The sequence below is a fragment of the Chelonia mydas genome, chromosome 4 (assembly GCF_015237465.2).
Source record: "Chelonia mydas isolate rCheMyd1 chromosome 4, rCheMyd1.pri.v2, whole genome shotgun sequence".
Lineage (NCBI taxonomy): Eukaryota > Metazoa > Chordata > Testudines > Cheloniidae > Chelonia > Chelonia mydas.
Window position 1 is genome coordinate 116,941,547 of NC_057852.1, and position 21,263 is coordinate 116,962,809.

Sequence of the window (21,263 nt, forward strand, 5' to 3'; positions counted from 1 at the left end):
AAAAACCCAGTCCCAAGGCAAGAAGACTGAGAACCACTGATCAATTATTAGACATTAATGTTCTAATTTGTGAATATTGTTTTATTGTTGTAAACCTTGACTAGAATTAATGACCTTGCCTTAAAGAGCAGTTCTGTTCTGAAAAGCAATTGTCTAAGATGGCATTATGGTATTCCATGTTTATTATGGCACCTTAGAGACTAACCAGTTTATTTGAGCATGAGCTTTCGTGAGCCTATGCATCCGATGAAGTGAGCTGTAGCTCACAAAAGCTCATGCTCAAATAAACTGGTTAGTCTCTAAGGTGCCACAAGTACTCCTTTTCTTTTTACGAATACAGACTAACACGGCTGTTACTCTGAAACATGTTTATTATCTGTCAGTGATTTCTAAATTTGCTCAGTTGTACAAGTAAAACATTTTTTACATCAGAGTGCTGTCAACTCAACCTGGCATCTGAGAATCAAGCTGGCTTTTACCCATGTCATGCATCATCAATGGTAATGAAGGGCTTGGAAGTCAAATTATCTCCTCAGTGACCCTTGTGCAACTGTATGCTTTCAGATTATTCCCACAATGACACCTTTAAAAACCCTTAGTTCTTATATGCCACTTTTCATCTGAAGAGTTCTAAGTATTTTGCAAAGAAGGATCAGTACGACTAGGTCTCTATTGTGCAAACCCAAGTGTAACTGTTTGGAACTTAGTAAACAATTCTGTTGATAATGCATTAGAAGGAAATGTAATCCATCTTTCTCTCAGCTGAATTGGTTCTGAAGGACTAACAGGAGTAAAAAGCATACCCCCCCCCCTTTTTTTTTTAACTTAAATCAGCAGATATAGTTCTGCATACACATACATAGCATAGTTATTGAGTACGAAGGTCCCATTTTCGCATAGTTGCTTTTCCAAACAGAACTACATATTACTAGCAAAAGTAGATGGCTCCTTAAGTGGAGCTGAACAAAGGATTTTTCTGTTTGGTCACTGAAAAATTTCACGGTTCTCCATCCCTAAATGCCTCATGAACACTCAGATAGGAATCCTCATCTGTGAACGTGAATAAAACTTACAAATAGTAAATATCAAAATACATGTAACAATTTTTCTTAGTAGACTCTGAAACTGGAAACTATTGAAATGCAAATTTAATTTTAAATGAGATTGGGAAATAGTGGGCAAGAGAGACTAGCAGGGTTGGAATGGGCCAGAGCAGAATGTTGATACTTCCTGTACTGGTTCTTCTATCTTACCATTGGTTGACAGAAGGGAGTGGGCTGCATTCTGCTGTGGTAGCCACTTGATTTTGTTAATTTTTTCCTCTATCTCCAAACTCTTCAAATAATCAAATTCAGGCTCATGGCTCTGGAACGTGCTGTAAACATTGTACTCCCCCTGATTGTAAGGCTCATTTTTACTCTGTGAAGAACATGGAGGAAAAAAAAGTGTCTGATGATGTCAGTATTTTATCTCCAGCTTCTGAGCTGACTAAGGTAAAAGCTAGTAGCCATCATAAATATAACAATCCTGGAAAATATTTTAAGTTTAAAACATGCTGTTGACAGATTGCTTTACTGTGACAAATACAATAGTTTTTCATGGGCATTAAAATGAGGTTCAATACCCAGACAAAAGACTTTGTTAAGATCATTAGGAATGCAAAAGAGGAATTACTTCAGTAAAAATCTTAGTAAAATGTTGTGGTTATTAAAAAATTGCATGTGACAATCTGGGAATTCAGAATTTAATTTTCACAAGCAGCCTGAACTCTGATCATTCCCTGCATTCCTGGAAATGTTTAGCCACACCCCATAATTTATCTGCATTCCATTTCTACATGCCCCAGGATAATATCCATACTTCCCCATACTAATGTACAAACTACATTCTTCCAGCGAGGAGCTACAGACCCTCCTCCAATCCATCCTCCTTTTATCAGCCTACTGTACACTCCTTACTTCTCATCGTTCCTGTACAAACCAAAGAAAGAGCTGTCCTTACAAGAAGTGGAAGGTTGGACATATGACCAGGGAAGAGTATAAAAATATTGCTCGGGCATGTAGGAAAGATATCAGGAGGGCCAAATCGCACCTGGAGCTGCAGCTAGCAAGAGATGTCAAGAGTAACAAGAAGGGTTTCTTCAGGTATGTTGGCAACAAGAAGAAAGCCAAGGAAAGTGTGGGCCCCTTACTGAATGAGGGAGGCAACCTAGTGACAGAGGATGTGGAAAAAGCTAATGTACTCAATGCTTTTTTTGCCTCTGTTTTCACTAACAAGGTCAGCTCCCAGACTGCTGCGCTGGGCATCACAAAATGGGGAAGAGATGGCCAGCCCTCTGTGGAGATAGAGGTGGTTAGGGACTATTTAGAAAAGCTGGACGTGCACAAGTCCATGGGGCCAGACGAGTTGCATCCGAGAGTGCTGAAGGAATTGGCGGCTGTGATTGCAGAGCCCTTGGCCATTATCTTTGAAAACTCGTGGCGAACGGGGGAAGTCCCGGATGACTGGAAAAAGGCTAATGTAGTGCCAATCTTTAAAAAAGGGAAGAAGGAGGATCCTGGGAACTACAGGCCAGTCAGCCTCACCTCAGTCCCTGGAAAAATCATGGAGCAGGTCCTCAAAGAATCAATCCTGAAGCACTTACATGAGAGGAAAGTGATCAGGAACAGTCAGCATGGATTCACCAAGGGAAGGTCATGCCTGACTAATCTAATCGCCTTTTATGATGAGATCACTGGTTCTGTGGATGAAGGGAAAGCAGTGGATGTATTGTTTCTTGACTTTAGCAAAGCTTTTGATACGGTCTCCCACAGTATTCTTGTCAGCAAGTTAAGGAAGTATGGGCTGGATGAATGCACTATAAGGTGGGTAGAAAGCTGGCTAGATTGTCGGGCTCAACGACAGTGATCAATGGCTCCATGTGTAGTTGGCAGCCGGTGTCAAGTGGAGTGCCCCAGGGGTCGGTCCTGGGGCCGGTTTTGTTCAATATCTTCATAAATGATCTGGAGGATGGTGTGGATTGCACTCTCAGCAAATTTGCGGATGATACTAAACTGGGAGGAGTGGTAGATACGCTGGAGGGGAGGGATAGGATACAGAAGGACCTAAACAAATTGGAGGATTGGGCCAAAAGAAATCTGATGAGGTTCAATAAGGATAAGTGCAGGGTCCTGCACTTAGGATGGAAGAATCCCATGCACCGCTACAGACTAGGGACCGAATGGCTAGGCAGCAGTTCTGCGGAAAAGGACCTAGGGGTGACAGTGGACGAGAAGCTGGATATGAGCCAGCAGTATGCCCTTGTTGCCAAGAAGGCCAATGGCATTTTGGGATGTATAAGTAGGGGCATAGCGAGCAGATCGAGGGACGTGATCGTTCCCCTCTATTCGACACTGGTGAGGCCTCATCTGGAGTACTGTGTCCAGTTTTGGGCCCCACACTACAAGAAGGATGTGGATAAATTGGAGAGAGTCCAGCGAAGGGCAACAAAAATGATTAGGGGTCTAGAGCACATGACTTATGAGGAAAGGCTGAGGGAGCTGGGATTGTTTAGTCTGCAGAAGAGAAGAATGAGGGGGGATTTGATAGCTGCTTTCAACTACCTGAAAGGGGGTTCCAAAGAGGATGGCTCTAGACTGTTCTCAACGGTAGCAGATGACAGAACGAGGAGTAATGGTCTCAAGTTGCAATGGGGGAGGTTTAGATTGGATATTAGGAAAAACTTTTTCACTAAGAGGGTGGTGAAACACTGGAATGCGTTACCTAGGGAGGTGGTAGAATCTCCTTCCTTAGAGGTTTTTAAGGTCAGGCTTGACAAAGCCCTGGCTGGGATGATTTAACTGGGAATTGGTCCTGCTTCGAGCAGGGGGTTGGACTAGATGACCTTCTGGGGTCCCTTCCAACCCTGATATTCTATGATTCTATGATTCTCTCCCCTCGCAGGTCCCCATTACAGGACAGTCACAACACCTTCACAGTCCATCCGCAACATAGAAGGTCTGATTCTCATGAAGACTCTCTGGCAGTGTAAGGGGACTGTAAAGTGGGTGTAAATAGGTGAGAATCACGCCAAGATTCACCAGCCAACTTTCACTATCTACCTAATAAGCCACCAAGCAAAGCCACCAAATACAAATCTGTCCAATCCATCCTGTCTCTACAGAGTACACAGACTGCAATTCTCCCCCTCAGTGTGCATCTGAGACTGAAGTACTCATGTATAACCAAGTCTTCTGGCTAACCCCCTCCACTGGCCAAATACTGGTTGAGATGACAGTGTACATCATTCTCCAGAATAAAACCAGGCAGGGTATGACACTACTTATTCAATAGTTATGATACAAGGGAAGGTGAACAGAATTTGAAAAGGAAGAGCAAAAGATATCATAGGAGGGATGTTATAGACTGTGTGGTGTGGTTGCTACTAAATGCAGAGCTAAGCTTGTTCATGGAACCTTAACTGAATTTCAGACTAAACAAGAGACAAAAAACAAAAACAGCTTTTCCTTAACTTAGAATTTCTCTGCTTCAATTGTTGGCCTTGGATAGCAACTAGGAATAGCAGGGAAATTCAGAATTAAGACTCTTATCTTCCTTTATTCACCTAATTGAACCTAAATATTACAGGCTGAAAGAATAACATACTTTTGAATGAGACTCTTTTCTGAGGCCCCTTTGTCACACAATCCCTATGGCAAAACACCTTGGGTGATGACATTCTGGTCCCACTGAAGTCAATGGAGGTTTGCCCTTGACTTCAACAGGGCAAGGATTTCACCCCGTTTTCTCAGCCAAGATCTGTGATCTCCACAATAGAGCAATTAACAGAATGCTCCATGGAGTGACACTTACCTCCCACCCTTCTCAAAATAAGTAACATTCCATTTTTGTTATTCTTGATAGCATTCAAAAAATCTATTAGAACTCAGCAGTGTAAAAAAAAGCTTAGCAAGCAATTACGATGGGAAGCAGTAACAAACATACCTCAGGTTCCCTTTGGAATATAACAACCCGACCTCCCTTGTCCCCAGTAGCCAGTAGTTCTCCAGTGTGATTGAACTCAACTGTAGAAATAATATCAGCTGTAAGGAAAAAGTGAGAAAAGGCAAGCCATTAGAAATGTCAAAGGCTCCATAAAAATACAGGAAATTAGGGACTCAAAAGATATATAGAGGAATGCAATAGCAAGCTACCCATTTAAAAGTCAGCCTGCCATTAAAATCTGACAACTGAAACAACTGTAGACTTCTAGAGGCGAGATCATGATTTAAGGCACTGCCTGCATTTTGAGAGTAGAGGGGTTATGCACCACGAAGAGCACGATGTCACTAGCAATGCAGAGGTAGCACATAGAGTCTCTTGCTACAGACTCAGCTCTGTGTCACAAATTATATTCCTCACCCTCTATGAGGCTTTTAGCACTCCTGGAAGCACTGGAATCCCCCTGTCCTCATGTGCAAGGAGTGCAAGTGCCTAGTCCCTCCACAGAGGCACAAATTCAGCACCGAGTCTCCTTATGTACTTTGCACGCTGTGCATTACAAAACATGGTCTGTTCCAGGGCAGAGTTTTTGGAAGATCATTTCAACACCATAAAAACATATCATGAGAAATGTTTAGAACAGCCGTTTTGGTTTGTTTTTTTAAATATAGAACCCCAAGAACAATTTTCTGAGGTGATGTGAATGTCATCAAAACTGCAGGCCAGCCTATTTTACAAAACACTGTAGAGCTGAAATAAAAGGGGAGAAAAAGAGCTAGAAGGCAGGAAGAACAAATTATTTCACTTGCATGAAAATAAATGTTAGAATCATAATCTGCAGTTAATCCTCACTATTAGCATAATTTAAATTAAAATGCCTAGTGTGATGGTAAATTAGGGATCCATCCTATATACCAAGTTATAGTCAAACATATAGGATATTACCCACATACACGTTTCGGTTTACTATAATTATCAACCCTCAGTGATATGGGACAGATTTTTAAGAAGTGCTTAGCACTCAACAGCTCCCATTTAGGCACCTAAAGGAATAGCCAGATTTTCAATCAGCTCAGCATCCATCAGCTCACATTGAGAACAGTGGGAGTTAGTGACAGCTGAGCCCTATTGAAAATCTGCCCCCCAAAACAGCCCCCCAACCTGAAGCAAATACTCACCAGCAACCACACACCACACAACAAAAACACTAACCCAGGAACCTATCCTTGCAACATAGCCTGTTGCCAACTGTGTCCACATATCTATTCAGGGGACACCATCATAGGGCCTAATCACATCAGCCACAATATCAGAGGCTCGTTCACCTGCACATCTACCAATATGATATATGCCATCATGTGCCAGCAATGCCCCTCTGCCATGTACTTTGGCCAAACCGGACAGTCTCTATGTAAAAAAATAAATGGACACAAATCAGACGTCAAGAATTATAACATTCAAAAACCAGTCGGAGAACACTTCAATCTCTCTAGTCACTTGATAACAGACCTAAAAGTTGCAATATAACAACAAAAAAACTTCAAAAACAGACTCCAATGAGAGACTGCTGAATTGGAATTAATTTGCAAACTGTACTCCATTAACTTAGGCTTGAATAAAGACTGGGAGTGGATCACAGAATCATAGAATATCAGGGTTGGAAGGGACCTCAGGAGGTCATCTAGTCCAACCCCCTGCTCAAAGCAGGACCGATCCGCGACTAAATCATCCCAGCCAGGGCTTTGTCAAGCCTGACCTTAAAACCTTCTATGGAAGGAGATTCCACCACCTCCCTAGGTAACGCATTCCAGTGTTTCACCACCCTCCTAGTGAAACAGTTTTTCCTAATATCGAACCTAAATCTCCCCCACTGCAACTTGAGACCATTACTCCTTGTCCTGTCATCTGCTATCACTGAGAATAGTCTAGATCCATCCTCTTTGGAACCCCCTTTCAGGTAGTTGAAAGCAGCTATCAAATCCCCCCTCATTCTTCTCTTCTGAAGACTAAACATCCCCAGTTCCCTCAGCCTCTCCTCATAAGTCATGTGTTCCAGTCCCCTAATCATTTTTGTTGCCCTCCACTGGACTCTTTCCAATTTTTCCACATCCTTCTTGTAGTGTGGGGCCCAAAACTGGACACAGTACTCCAGATGAGGCCTCACCAATGTCGAATAGAGGGGAACGATCACGTCCCTCGATCTGCTGGTAATGCCCCTACTTATACATCCCAAAATGCCATTGGCCTTCTTGGCAACAAGGGCACACTGTTGACTCATATCCAGCTTCTCATCCACTGTAACCCCTAGGTCCTTTTCTGCAGAACTGCTGCCGAGCCATTCGGTCCCTAGTCTGTAGCGGTGCATTGGATTCTTCCGTCCTAAGTGCAGGACTCTGCATTTGTCCTTGTTGAACCTCATCAGATTTCTTTTGGCCCAATCCTCCAATTTGTCTAGGGCCTTCTGTATCCTATCCCTACCCTCCAGCATATCTACCACTCCTCCCAGTTTAGTGTCATCTGCAAACTTGCTGAGGGTGCAATCCACACCATCCTCCACATCATTTATGAAGGTATTGAACAAAACCGGCCCCAGGACCGACCCCTGGGGCACTCCACTTGATACCGGCTGCCAACTAGACATGGAGCCATTGATCACTACCCGTTGAGCCCGACAATCTAGCCAGCTTTCTATCCACCTTATAGTCCATTCATCCAGCCCATACTTCTTTAACTTGCTGGCAAGAATACTGTGGGAGACCGTGTCAAAAGCTTTGCTAAAGTCAAGGAACAACACATCCACTGATTTCCCCTCATCCACAGAGCCAGTTATCTCGTCATAGAAGGCAATTAGATTAGTCAGGCATGACTTGCCCTTGGTGAATCCATGCTGACTGTTCCTGATCACTTTCCTCTCCTCTAAGTGCTTCAGAATTGATTCCTTGAGGACCTGCTCCATGATTTTTCCAGGGACTGAGGTGAGGCTGACTGGCCTGTAGTTCCCAGGATCCTCCGTCTTCCCTTTTTTAAAGATGGGCACTACATTAGCCTTTTCCCAGTCGTCCGGGACCTTCCTGGATTGCCATGAGTTTTCAAAGATAATGGCCAATGGCTCTGCAATCACATCCGCCAACTCCTTTAGCACTCTCGGACGCAACGCATCCGGCCCCATGGATGTGTCATTACACAAAGTAAAACTATTTCCCCATGTTTATTTTTCCCCCCTACTGTTCCACGTTCTTGTCAACTGCTGGAAATGGCCCATCTTGATTATCATTACAAAAAGTTTTTTTTCTCTCCTGCTGGTAATAGCTCACCTTAACTGATCGTTCTCGTTATAGTGTGTATGGTAACACCGATTGTTTCATGTTCTCTGTGTATATAAAATTGTCCTACTGTATTTTCCACTGCATGCATCCGATGAAGTGGGCTGTAGCCCACAAAAGCTTTTGCTCAAATAAATTTGTTGGTCTCCAAGGTGCCACAAGTACTCCTGTTCTTTTTGCAGATACAGACTAACACGTTTGCTACTCTGTAACTAGGATATGTAACCAGCTCTTTTGAAAATCTGACCTTAAAGGTATTCACTAAAATTCAAAAGTATCTAAATGAGAAGTAGAAGTTACATTTATTTGATGCACTTTACGAATTAAAAACATCTGTTCCCATTATTCTTTTACTAATCCAGCCCCGAATTTCAGAAAGCCTCTACTGCCAGTAGCTTTCCCTGTGAGCTATCAGAAGCTGGGGGAAGGTCAGGGGAGGTATACCATTACTAATGTGAAAAGAAAACCTTGTCCTATTACTGAGAAACAGAAAGTTTATTTAAAAATAAACACTTAAATATAGGATTTTTGAAAACAGGATATATGATAGGCTCTAATATGATCTTTCCACTTGACTGGATGTATGTATGTATGTGTCAGTATTTCATAGACTTCAGGATGGGACCACAAGTGTGTCACTTATCTTCAGTTGTATAAAATTAGTGGCTACTCACTAATCCTGGGAGGAGTCAAAAGGGCAGGGAATTAATTGTATTCCGTTAATATGGGCATCTGTGTAGGAAAAATATCCTTAGGCCAAGAAGTAGAGAACTCTAAGTGTGTCTAATGTGCTTCCTAAAACTATGGGCAAAATGCTGCCAATGCTGGAACATTTTCAATGTAAGAATCTGTCTGGGAAATGAAAGGGCTCAGCAGAATCCACTGCTTCTGTTGGACGCCTTATGTCCTCTGCACAGTGCTGAAAGTGCGCCAGGCTGCAATAGGTTGTAGACCCAGGAAATAAAATCTGTACAACTCAAGTTGTACATGAGTCAACAATGTGCCCTTATGAGTCCACAGTGTGCCCTTGTTGCCAAGAAGGCTAATGGCATATTGGGCTGCATTAGTAGGAGCACTGCCAGCAGATCAAGGGAAGTGATTATTCCCTTCTATTCAGCACTGGTGAGGCCATATCTGGAGTATTGTGTCAAATTCTGGGCTCCCCACTACAGAAAGGATGTGGACAAATTGGAGAGAGTCCAGCGGAGGACAACAAAAATGATTAGGGGGCTGGAGCACATGGCTTATGAGAAGAGGCTGAGGGAACTGGGCTTATTTAGTCTACAGAAGAGAAGAGTGAGAGGGGATTTGACAGCAGCCTTCAACTACCTGAAGGGGGGAGTTCCAAAGAGGATGGAGCTAGGCTGTTTTCAGTTGTGGCAAATGACAGAAGTAGCAGCAATGGTCTCAAGTTGAAGTGGGGGAGGTCTAGGTTGGATATTAGGAAAAACTATTTCACTAGGAGGGTGGTGAAGCACTGGAATGGGTTACCTAGGAGGTAGTGGAATCTCCATCCTAGAGGTTTTTAAGGCCCAGCTTGACAAAGCCCTGGGTGGGATGATTTAGTTGGTGTTGATCCTGCTCTGAACAGGGGATTGGACTAGATGACCTCCTGAGGTCTCTTCCAACCCTAATCTTCTATGATTCAAGCCAGGTCACTGAGAGTGCATTCGCTTACCTCCTGGGCCATAGCAGCCATCGAGTCTGCTCCAGGAAGCAGGCAGAGCTCTCCCCCTCCACACCTCAGGAGCCAAATCTGTTCTCATGAGAGAGGACGGAGAGCAACAAGAGCCCAGGAGATCAGAGCGGCTCCACTTCCTCCTCCTCACCCTCTTCTGTGAGCAACATGTCAACTCCTTTGCTTCTCTCCCCCTCCAGCAACTCCTTGGGAAGAGGGGAGGAGGAATGAAGAATCCCTGGAGTTACTCCGCCCAGTCTGTAAGGTGGGAGGGGACCCTGTTACAGCCTCCCCCACAGGCCTGGGAGAGGATGGGCAGAAGGAACAGAGGTGAGGCTGAGAGGGCGGGGTCACAATTAATTTATGGGGGGGATTGGGAGGACAGAACAGAGAAGGGGGTAGAATTGATAAGGGCTAGGGATAGGCAAATGTGATGTCACTTTCATTTCTGCAGACAATGATAAACCCTCCCCACAACCAGCGGCGGAGGGTGCGAACTGGCACTGGGGGAAGCAGCCTCTGGCTGCTATTATAAGTTTTGCAAAAAGAAAAGGAGGACTTGTGGCACCTTAGAGACTAACCAATTTATTTGAGCATAAGCTTTCATGAGCTACAGCTCACTTCATCGGATGCAATCAGTGCCACTCACTGTAGCTCACGAAAGCTTATGCTCAAATAAATTGGTTAGTCTCTAAGGCGCCACAAGTCCTCCTTTTCTTTTTGCGAATACAGACTAACACAGCTGCTACTCTGAAACCTATTATAAGTTTGCCATCCCTGCAAATTTGTCGGCCTAGGCGTTAATACGCCGCTGCCCACAACCACACACACACTTTTGTCTGACCACTTTCCACACTGCATGAGCATATATTGGGACACACAGCATTTCCTCTGCATCCAGGATGACAAACTCTGGTTTTTGCCCCAGCTAATAAAAATGTTGATGCAAATTATAAAAGATGATGTGGGAATGTAAATGTTGTGTTTACCTGATCCTTGAATTTTGCATGCTGATCTGAACTTTAATATAACAGAGCAACGGACCTACCGTATTTGCGCCCAATCCAAAGCCCATGAAAGCCAATGGCATTTGACTTTTATGTGGACTTCAGTGGGCTTCGGATCAGGCCCTTTGTTAGTAACTGTCCTAAAAGCATGAGTCTCACTGCAGCATAGGGAGAGAAGTTTCACTGCCCAAGCAGTGGGGTGGGAGGTTTGGGGGCAAATTTTTATTCCTGGTGGAGGATTTACTTTTTACTTGCTTGTCAGTTTTTGTGTGTGGAAGTTTTCTGACCAGCTCTTTTGGTGTCTAATATCCTCTTTTGTAAAGAAATATTTATGAATTCTTTTCTCCTGATCCTGTGAAATTCCTACTGACTTTAACAGCAGCAGCCTTTTCCTGGTAAGGTGCTATATCCACGTGGGACCCTGTCCTAGCCCCACCACACGGGCAGAACTGTCATTGAAATTAAGAGTGGAGCAGTTTCAAGATGGGGACCCCTGGCTTAAGTGCGCTGAGTAAAACATGACAATCAAACCACACTTTGGGGGAGAGAGAGAAAGAGATGGACAAAAAATAAAAACAAGGTGGCTTTTTTAGGATGGGCCAATTACTGATGCCGTGAGTAACAACTGAGTAACAACTGAGTAACTCATTCTGGGCACTGGTCCTGAGAAAGGACTGAATTAAAACAGATTAATGGCAGGAAGATTCAACCACACAGTTAAGTGTACTTGCTAATGGCTCATTTACAGAGTGTTTCCTTGAATCGTTTGCATGATACAGAGAGTCTCACAATAACACACTATAATATGCACAGGGCCTAAGCCAATGCCTGCTGAAATCAATGGGAAGTCTTTCTGCTAACGTCAATAAAAATTGGATCAGGAGACAATGACATGTTGGTATGATTATAATATTGTGCATAGGTTAGGTGTCAATTTCTGGAGCAAAGCTTTAAAACTGTAGCAGTTTAAAAAAGATTAGCAACGAGTGTCCATGAAGTACCATCGCTAATGATGGCATTTGGAGGTAAAACTCAGGCCTGATCTACACTTAAAACTTTGGCTGACATAGTGAGGAGTGTAAAAATCCACCTCCTCGAGTGCCATAGCTATGCTGACCTAACCCCCACTGTAGATGCAGCTAGGTCAATAGAAAATGCTTCCTTTGACCTAGCAACTTTGCTTGGGGTAGTGGAGTTCTTACAGTGACAGAAAAAAGCCCTCTGATCGCTACAGTTGGTGTCTACACTGTGGGGTTACTTACATCAGCGTAGCTACCTTGCCATAACTATGCCGCTGTAGAGCCCGTAGCAAAGACGGGGCCTCTGAATCTCGCAGGTGCTTTGGTTAATGCCTTTCCCCCTAGTAATACTAAGATGGTAATTCTGAACTAGAAATTCTAAATATATTTAAGACAATTAAGATGTTCTGGTAAAGAGCAGAGCAAATACATCTTCATTGTATTCTATGGAGCACGTTAGTAAAAAATTTGCCTTGCATTAGAAAATTACCTTTATTGATCCAGTAAGTAAGAGATGAAGACAATCGCCACACACACAAAAAAAAACCCTATGCAATATATCTGTCCAGCAGGTAAACATTAGTCATGCTGCTTTCATGAAGATTAGCCAGCTTGGCTCTTTCCAAGGGAGGGAGTAGGATCAATTAGAAAAGCCTTTTATACACTTCCAGATAATTCCTCTTGGAACATTTCCCCTGCACATCCATCTGTGCTTTGGGAACTCCAGACACTGCAGTAACATCCTATGTGGACTCTTACACTGGAGAACTATTATTGCAGTGCACAGTGTGGTTAACTGCCACATTCCCCCTTCAGAATATGTAAATGTTCCATGTTGGAAGAGTTGATTCACTCACATGTACATGGGGTACCACCTTTGAAATGCAAAAATCCCCAGCATCCAGCCCACCCACCAGGCAAACCTGACACATCCTCAACCTCCAACCACAAAGCAACTCCAAAGCACCCCCCCCACAATAGCCACTTATAGTATCTAGAGAGATAACACATACAGATAAGATTGAGAACATTACAAATCTCCTCACTCTCACATGACTCAAACCCTCTCACACACACATGCGGTGCGCTTGCATGTTGGTGGGCAGACAGCTGCTGTATTTTCAACAGTTTTGATCTATTTTTACTTAAACTGTGGAAGTAGAAACACTGCAGCATCGTTAGCTAGACACAGAAACGTTTAACATTAGATACGCCAGTGTATTGTGATACTAATGCAAATTTTTAGATCCATATAAAAAAAATCCGGCAGATTAAATTATTTTTCTGGAAACTGGCAAATCCATAAAAAAGCCGGCCAGGCTGGTCAAATCCCAGCCAGGAGGTAACCCTACATGTACAGTGGGCTTCATAAAATAGATGGTTCAGCGGCCACCCTGCATCCTTCTTCAAATACATATCTTTCATAACACACCTGGCAGTGCCAAGCTTTCCCCTAACATACCAGGATCAGACACAGAGAGAATTCACGAAGTAGTGAACAGTGACTGTGGCCTCAATAGCCAATGGGCAAATGCTTCTGACCAGACTGTAAACCGCAGCTCAGCTTTGTAAAATATATATGAAATGGCACATGAAGAAATATTTTGAAGTGGCAGAGCTGAATATCTTCACTTGATTAAAAAACAACGGTATTTTGGCTCAAAATACTGTTGTTTTTAAATTAAATCTGCACAGAATAATCGAAACTAGAGATGAAGAGCCATATTTGGTCATCTACTCCACGCCTTGCCAAATTTGGCAGGATTGTTTCATTCAATACTGGATATTATCTAGTGCTTTCTTCTGTCTAATATTGAATGATCAAGTGAATGGGGACTCCTTGGGAGACTATGCTGCAGCCTAATCCCTGTCAGAAGTTTTTCCTGATCCAGCCTAAAGTATCCCTTTCTTAAATTCATCCCAATACTGCTAGTTACATATGCCGTTTTGCACCTCTCTAACTAATCTCTCTCCAACTTTGGTGTTTACATCGTTTCAAAACTTGTAGTCCATTCTGCCATTACCCCACAGCTGCTGCTTAGCTATACATATTCAGTTCTTTCAATGGTTTCAGAGTAGCAGCCGTGTTAGTCTGTATTCGCAAAAAAAAAAGGAGTACTTGTGGCAGCTTAGAGACTAACAAATTTGCCACAAGTACTCCAGTTCTTTCGGTGTTTTTTTTAAATCAATGCCAGACAGATCTCTCATTGCATTGCTCTTCTCTGTGCTCCCTCAGGTTTGTTAGAACCTTTCCAATATTCATGTAAGCAGAAATAATTGCAGTGTTCCAGGAGCAGTCTCACGAGATCTGTCGTTGGAGTGACTATAACCTCAGTATTCTGTGATGGCCTCTCTGCACATGCAGATCAAAATCACATTGGCCTTTTATCCACATTCATAATTTACTGTCCAGTGTCTCTCTCTAGGGCTGGTTTGGTTTCACACCTTTTCAGGTTTCTTGATTTAAGTAATACAGAAAAGACACAGATCAAAATACGTAGTTTATACACAATATTAATCTACACATCATGTACCTCCATAACATTTTGATTATTATACCTTAGATGAATATTACTGTCCCCATGTCATCCATTCTGTGGTCCAAATCCTAATGGCCTTACTCATTTTTATTCAGCTCTTACCTTTGTCAGACAAACTCCCCATAACTTTGACTAAAAACCTCAGGATATTTTCCATCTCTATGGTAACACTGAAACATTTTCAAATTTTAACTGTTCCTTAGAACACAAGGCAAGTAAGGGACATTTTAGAATCACTTCACCCACTCTGAAAATGCAACCTCTTGGATGAAACGTGGCAGCTTTTTAAAGAGCAAACCCCAATATCATGCAACAGTTTAGGGAAGAGAATGGAAATAAATATTATATCCAGTTGAAATTGCAGGGGAAATCTGGATGGTCAATTACTGGATTTGGAGTGGGCCAGAATACTAGAATTAATATCACTATTATTACCAAAAATGCTGTGGGATCTGTATTTATCAGAACAAGTCAGGATACCTCTGACTCATGCCTCATCCAAAAGACAGCACTTTCAGTATTACACTGTCCCTAACAATATACTAAGGTATTGATTCAGTGCTGACTCAGAGGGCAAGAGTGTCATCTACTGAATCACCAACTTCATTTTCTGTAGCAGCAAGGAGCTCCTAGGATGTCTTTGATCCAAGTATTGACCTGGTGTAAACTTGGCTTGTGAGACCTAATAAGATCATGACACAACCTGGGAGACAGGCCAGTCCTTGCCTACAGACAGCCCCCCAACCTGAAGCAAATACTCACCAGCAACCACATACCACACAACAGAACCACTAACCCAGGAACCTATCCTTGCAACAAAGCCTGTTGCCAACTTTGCCCACATATCTATTCAGGGGACACCATCATAGGGCCTAATAACATCAGCCACACTATCAGAGGCTCGTTCACCTGCACATCCACCAATGTGATATATGCCATCATGTGCCAGCAATGCCCCTCTGCCATGTACATTGGTCAAACTGGACAGTCTCTATGTAAAAGAATAAATGGACACAAATCAGACGTCAAGAATTATAACATTCATAAACCAGTCGGAGAACACTTCAATCTCTCTGGTCACGCGATTACAGACATGAAAGTTGTGATATTACAACAGAAAAACTTCAAAACCAGACTCCAGCGAGAGACTGTTGAATTGGAATTCATTTGCAAATTGGATACAATTAACTTAGGCTTGAATAGAGACTGCGAGTGGCTAAGTCATTATGCAAGGTAACCTATTTCTCCTTGTTTTTTCCTACCCCCGCCCCCGATGTTCTTGTTAAACCCTGGATTTGTGCTGGAAATGGCCCACCTTGATTATCATACACATTGTAAGGAGAGTGATCACTTTAGATAAGCTATTACCAACAGGAGAGTGGGTTGGGGGGGGGAGAAAACCTGGATTTGTGCTGGAAATAGCCCAACTTGATTATCATAAAAAGAAAAAGAGTACTTGTGGCACCTTAGAGACTAACCAATTTATTTGAGCATAAGCTTTCGTGAGCTACAGCTCACTTCATCGGATGCATCCGATGAAGTGAGCTGTAGCTTACGAAAGCTTATGCTCAAATAAATTGGTTAGTCTCTAAGGTGCCACAAGTACTCCTTTTCTTTTTGCGAATACAGACTAACATGGCTGTTACTCTGAAACCTTGATTATCATACACATTGTAAGGAGAGTGATCACTTTAGATAAGCTATTACCAGCAGGAGAGTGGGGGGGGGGGAGAGAAAACCTTTTGTAGTGGTAAACACCCATTTTTTCATGCTTTGTGTGTATAAAAAGATCTTCTGTACTTTCCACAGTATGCATCCGATGAAGTGAGCTGTAGCTCACGAAAGCGTATGCTCAGATAAATTGGTTATTTTTTGCAAAAAGAAAATGTTGTTATTTTTTTCTGTTTTTCACTAAAAGTTCAAAAGTTTCTGAGAAACTCTAGAAAAGATTATTTTAAAAACCAAATGTTTGAAGCTGAAGTGAATCTTCATTTTTTTAATTAACTGAAGGGTCATTCTTTAACAATGGCAGAATTTCCCCCCTTGAAACTGTTGTGGCTGTGTACTCTCATCGACAGGGAGTACATGGGACCCAGGAGATCTGGACTGTGTTCACACCTCACCACTGAGGAAGTCGCTTCACCTCTCATGCCTCTGTTTTCCCTCCAAACGTCTGTCAGTCTTGTGCTTTAGGAGTGTAAGCTCTTTGGGGCAGAGACTGTCTTTCATTGTGTTTGTACAGTGCATAACACAACAGGGCCCAATCTCAGTTGGGGCCTCTGGTTGCTACTGCCATACAAATACCAGTAGCATTCTATGACCCTAAGTGTTTCAGGGATTGGTGAAACAGGCTCATCAACCAACAAGAGGATGGAATCCACATTAGATAAGAGTCAGTGCATCCACTCCCTTTGATGGGGTTGTGTTCCTAATTAATATTGTGACTGGCTCCATTGCTAGCATGAGCAAATATATTCATGGCAAAATCTAAACAGTCTAATTCAGTCCCATCCAGCACGTTTTTTCTCATCCAAGGACAAGGTGGTTTCTGAGTCTAAATGGTTCTTTGTTACCTAAATGTAACAAACTCCTGAGGTGAAATCTGGTCTACTTGGCCTTAAATGCTGAACAGCACTCTGGAAAAGTAAGCTCTGTCCATCAGCACTGCTCAGGGTTTCTTCCCCCGACAATCCTACCTGGGGAAATAAGGTGGGTGAGGTAATATCTGTTATTGGATCAACACAGCTGCAGCTACACTGCATACATCCCGACTGGGGCTTTGGTTGCGCTATGCACTTCGCAGCTGCTCAGCAGGAGCAATGCCAGCTCCCACTTGATTAGCAGGGAGCTGGGAGAAGAGCTGCTGAGCTTGCCCAGAGCAAGGAACACTATAAGGTTTCAACCCATGACACAGCTTGGACTAGTGTATGATGCTGGGTGCTGCTCATTCTAGTCAACCCTGCTCCTGGCTGCACAAACATGTCATTAAGTGTCCAAGGCCAGTACAGGAAAACACTTCAGCGTGTGCTTAATCCCAGGTCTATACCAGACAACACTTAAACAAATGCTCATGTGCTCACCCAAATAGGGATCCTATCCTAAACAGGGGGTTAAAGGCTGTCATTAGTGGCCACAATTATTAGTTTTTTTAAAATAAATTGTCCCTACCTGATTTACTGTGCAAAACCCATAACGTAACTATAAGTATCTCTTTGCGTTGTGATTTTTTAAAGAATATTTACAACATTTAATAAATTTAAAATCTACAAACTAACCATAATGTAGGGACTATTTGACAGATAGAATTAAGCAACTAGAACAAGTCTTGGAGCAAAGTCAATGGGGGAAAGATGGTCTTTCAGCTAACGCACAGGCCTACAAATCAGGAGATCTGGATTCTATTCTGAGCACTGGGAAAGGCTTCCAATGTGAAAACAAGTTGATACGGTCTACATTTTTTAAAGTTGCACTGATTTTCATGTCCAGTTTAAAACACGAATGGCCTGATTTCAGAAGTGCTGAGCAACTAACCAGTGTCTGTAATACTGAGAGTTGTGGGGATCCCAAACCTCTAAAAATGAAACTGTAGGGGCTTGATCCTGTGCCCATTGAAGTTAATGGAAAAGCTTCAACTAACTTTAACAGTGCAGGTTCAGGCCACTATTGTTTCAAGTTGAATACCCAAAAGTTCAGACCCCAAAATTAGTGGCCACGTCTTAAAATTTTTTCCATAAGTGCCTCACTTTCCTCGCCTATAAAACAGTTTCCTTAGCTCAGTAGGGTTTTTTAAGGCTTAATTTGTTAATTTTTAAAGCACCTTGAGATCCTTGCATGGATGACTCTTAACTATTGGTCCTACTGAACCCAGTATCTCTTTATTACTTGATCCTATGAAGCTCTGACCTTTGTGTATAAAATACTATCTGAATTGGTAAAGAATATGCTACATTCCCTTTTCCTTTACCTTTTTCATTAACTATTTCAGCAGTTCTCAAACTGTGGGTCAGGACCCTAAAGTGGGCTGTGACCCCATTTTGATGGGGGTCACCAGGGCTGGTGTTATACTTGCTGGGGCCTAGGGCTGGAGCCCCCCACCCAAGACTGAAGCCAAAACCCGTGGGCGTCAGCCCTGGGTGTCGGGATCAGGTTATAGGTCCCCTACCTGGGGCTGAAGCCCTTTGGTTTTGTCCCCCCACCCCCTGCCCAGCATGGGTTCAGGCTTCGGTCCCCCCTCCTGGGGTTGTACAGTAATTTTTGTTGTCAGAAGGGAGTCACGGTGGAATTAAGTTTGAGAACTCCTGAACTACTTCATTATCATTGATGGAAATGGATTAGCTGATTTGCTAGAAAGCCCTTCATCTCAGGTGATTTTAAACTGTTCAATAATATTACTTGATGGTTATTCTAGATATTTAATCTTTAAGACCAGAAATACAATCTCCAAGTTTCATAAATATTTTAGTCTGAAACTATCAACAGAAATATCGGTACTGAACACACACAAAAAGTTCTGTATAATAAATATTGTACAACATATGCTATGCAAATTATTCCTTGCTGATGTATGAAATATACAGCTGGACATTTATTTCTCAGTGTTTGTTGGCAAAAGACCATCTTTAATTGTGAAAGATCAGGTTTCAACAACAGGCTTAAAATACCCTGCTCAAATGCTATGGAAATTTCAAAACCGTTGTCAGTCCTTTCCCATTACCAAGTAACCATAAGGTGCAGGAAGGCAAAACTTGCCATGGGCATCACATCATGTATTTACGGCTTCCTGCACAGGGTATAAACTGATGCTCATTGGATAAACCCTGCCTGTGCTGTGAGCTTTCAACCCCTCCCTATTAATTTCACACTGAGGAGCCACAGAGCCTGGCAGCCAGTAGCAGACTGATTAAAAGTGATGCTGCCATGTGTTAAAAAATGCTAGGGAACAATGCCTGAATGGGATCATGGAGAGCCCTTGCAGGTACCCTCTCATTTCAGAGCAAACAAACGCCAAAACCTGAAAGGACTTAATCTATTAAAATCCGTCTTTCAGAATAGACTAGTCTTATCGTTTTCTTCTTAGCTTCACAGAATAAATACAGTGACAGTCTGCGTTCAGCAAGCATCAATTTTGTGAAAAGGGCTATTGCAATTCAAACATAAAAAGAAAAAGATTATTAGGACCTTAAAGGGAACTTTTTCGTTTTAAATATATACAAGGAGCACTGAAAAGTCATCTAAAATTTAAAATCCTATACCAAACAAAAATGTTCAGAATGGATATTTCCTATGTATGAAACATAAACATTAACAGTATTTGACTGTCAGCTAGTTCTGAACTTAAAAAAAAATGTTTTTAAACTGAGCAATTACAAGCCAGGGGCGCAGGAGAAGTAATCATGTAAACATTTCAGACAGACACATTGTTTTTACAAGTAACACAAAACAATCATATTTAGCACTAACCAGTTTTCATGGTCAAGGTTTTTTGGGTTTTTTTATACACACAATACTGTATTAATCTTCCCAACACCCTGTGTTACTATTTCCATATTACACATGGGGGAAATGAACTGACAGGTCAAGTGATTTGTGCAAGGCTACACACTGAGTCTCGATTATACAAACACTGAAAGACAAACAGTACAGACCATGGCTCAGCAAACCAGCTCTATTCAGCAAAGCATTTAAGCATGTGCTTTACATTAAGCATATGTTTAAGCCTCATTAATTTCAGTTCAAGCTCATGTTCGAATGTTTTGCTGATTTGGGACCCCCAATGAACAGGGCACATTAATAACATGACAGACCCTATGCAGAAAAAGGGCAAACACAGCCCATGCAAATGGTTTGTACTTATTCGGGATGGATCTACGCGATAGGATCATAAGCCGCAAAATAGAAGGGCCAGGACAACTGAGCAGCTCCAGCTCAATATGGAGTGGTGATGGGGGAAGCATCAGACACAGTCTGCTATATTGAATGTGAGCCATGTGGATCATTGCTGTGCATGGACCAACTGGACACAGCCCTGGTTTGCCAAATTTCCAACTCTGTGCTCTGCTGTGGGGACTCTGGTTGGAGTTTTCTTCCTCGGCGTGCAGAAGGTGGGGAGTACAATTGTGTGGGTTTGCTGCAGCCTGTGTTACAAGCACAGCAGAAACAATGCGTTGCTTTGGCCTTCAGTCCTGATGACGCCATGTAAACCGGAGGGGATATCGTACGTGAGACTGAATACTGGAGCCTTTGTTCAGAACACTTACTTTACGCCCAAATACAGTGACCAGATAGCAACTGTGAAAAAACGGGACAGGGGGTGGGGGGATAAATATAAGAAAAAGTCCCCCCAAAAGGGACTGTCCCTATAAAAATGGGACATCTGGTCAAATATCAACAGTTTAGCACATTTTTCATTTCTAGCACAGAGGGTGTGCAATTTTTCCTCATTTCACTAACAAACCTTACTCCACCCCATCATGCCGCTCACATTTTGAGGAGGTTCCCAAACACTCCTAGGCCTGATTCCAAACTCTCAACAGTTTTAAAACAGTGGATTTGCTCATGATTTACACTGGTACAAGTGAGATAAGAATCAGACCCTGTATTTAGAAGAAGTGAAGTGGCCAAAACCAGCTGTATTTTATCTCTATTATCTAAAAACAAAATCCAAGCTGAGTTAACTGATCCAAAACCCATTGAAACTAATGGAAAGATGGTCCCTT

General features: G+C 42.5%; 1 protein-coding gene across 6 annotated transcripts in view; it reads right to left on the reverse strand.

Moving 5' to 3' along the window:
- PPP2R2C (protein phosphatase 2 regulatory subunit Bgamma) overlaps positions 1–21,263 on the reverse strand; it is a 292,251-nt gene that overhangs the window by 87,917 nt on the left and 183,071 nt on the right. For all 6 annotated transcript variants that reach the window (XM_037898107.2, XM_043544684.1, XM_037898109.2 and 3 more), the window contains 2 exons: positions 4,984–5,081; positions 1,254–1,419 (listed from right to left, as the gene is read on the reverse strand). In XM_037898107.2, the coding sequence (XP_037754035.2) occupies positions 1,254–1,419; positions 4,984–5,081 (264 nt within the window). The remainder of the gene's footprint in view (positions 1–1,253; positions 1,420–4,983; positions 5,082–21,263) is intronic.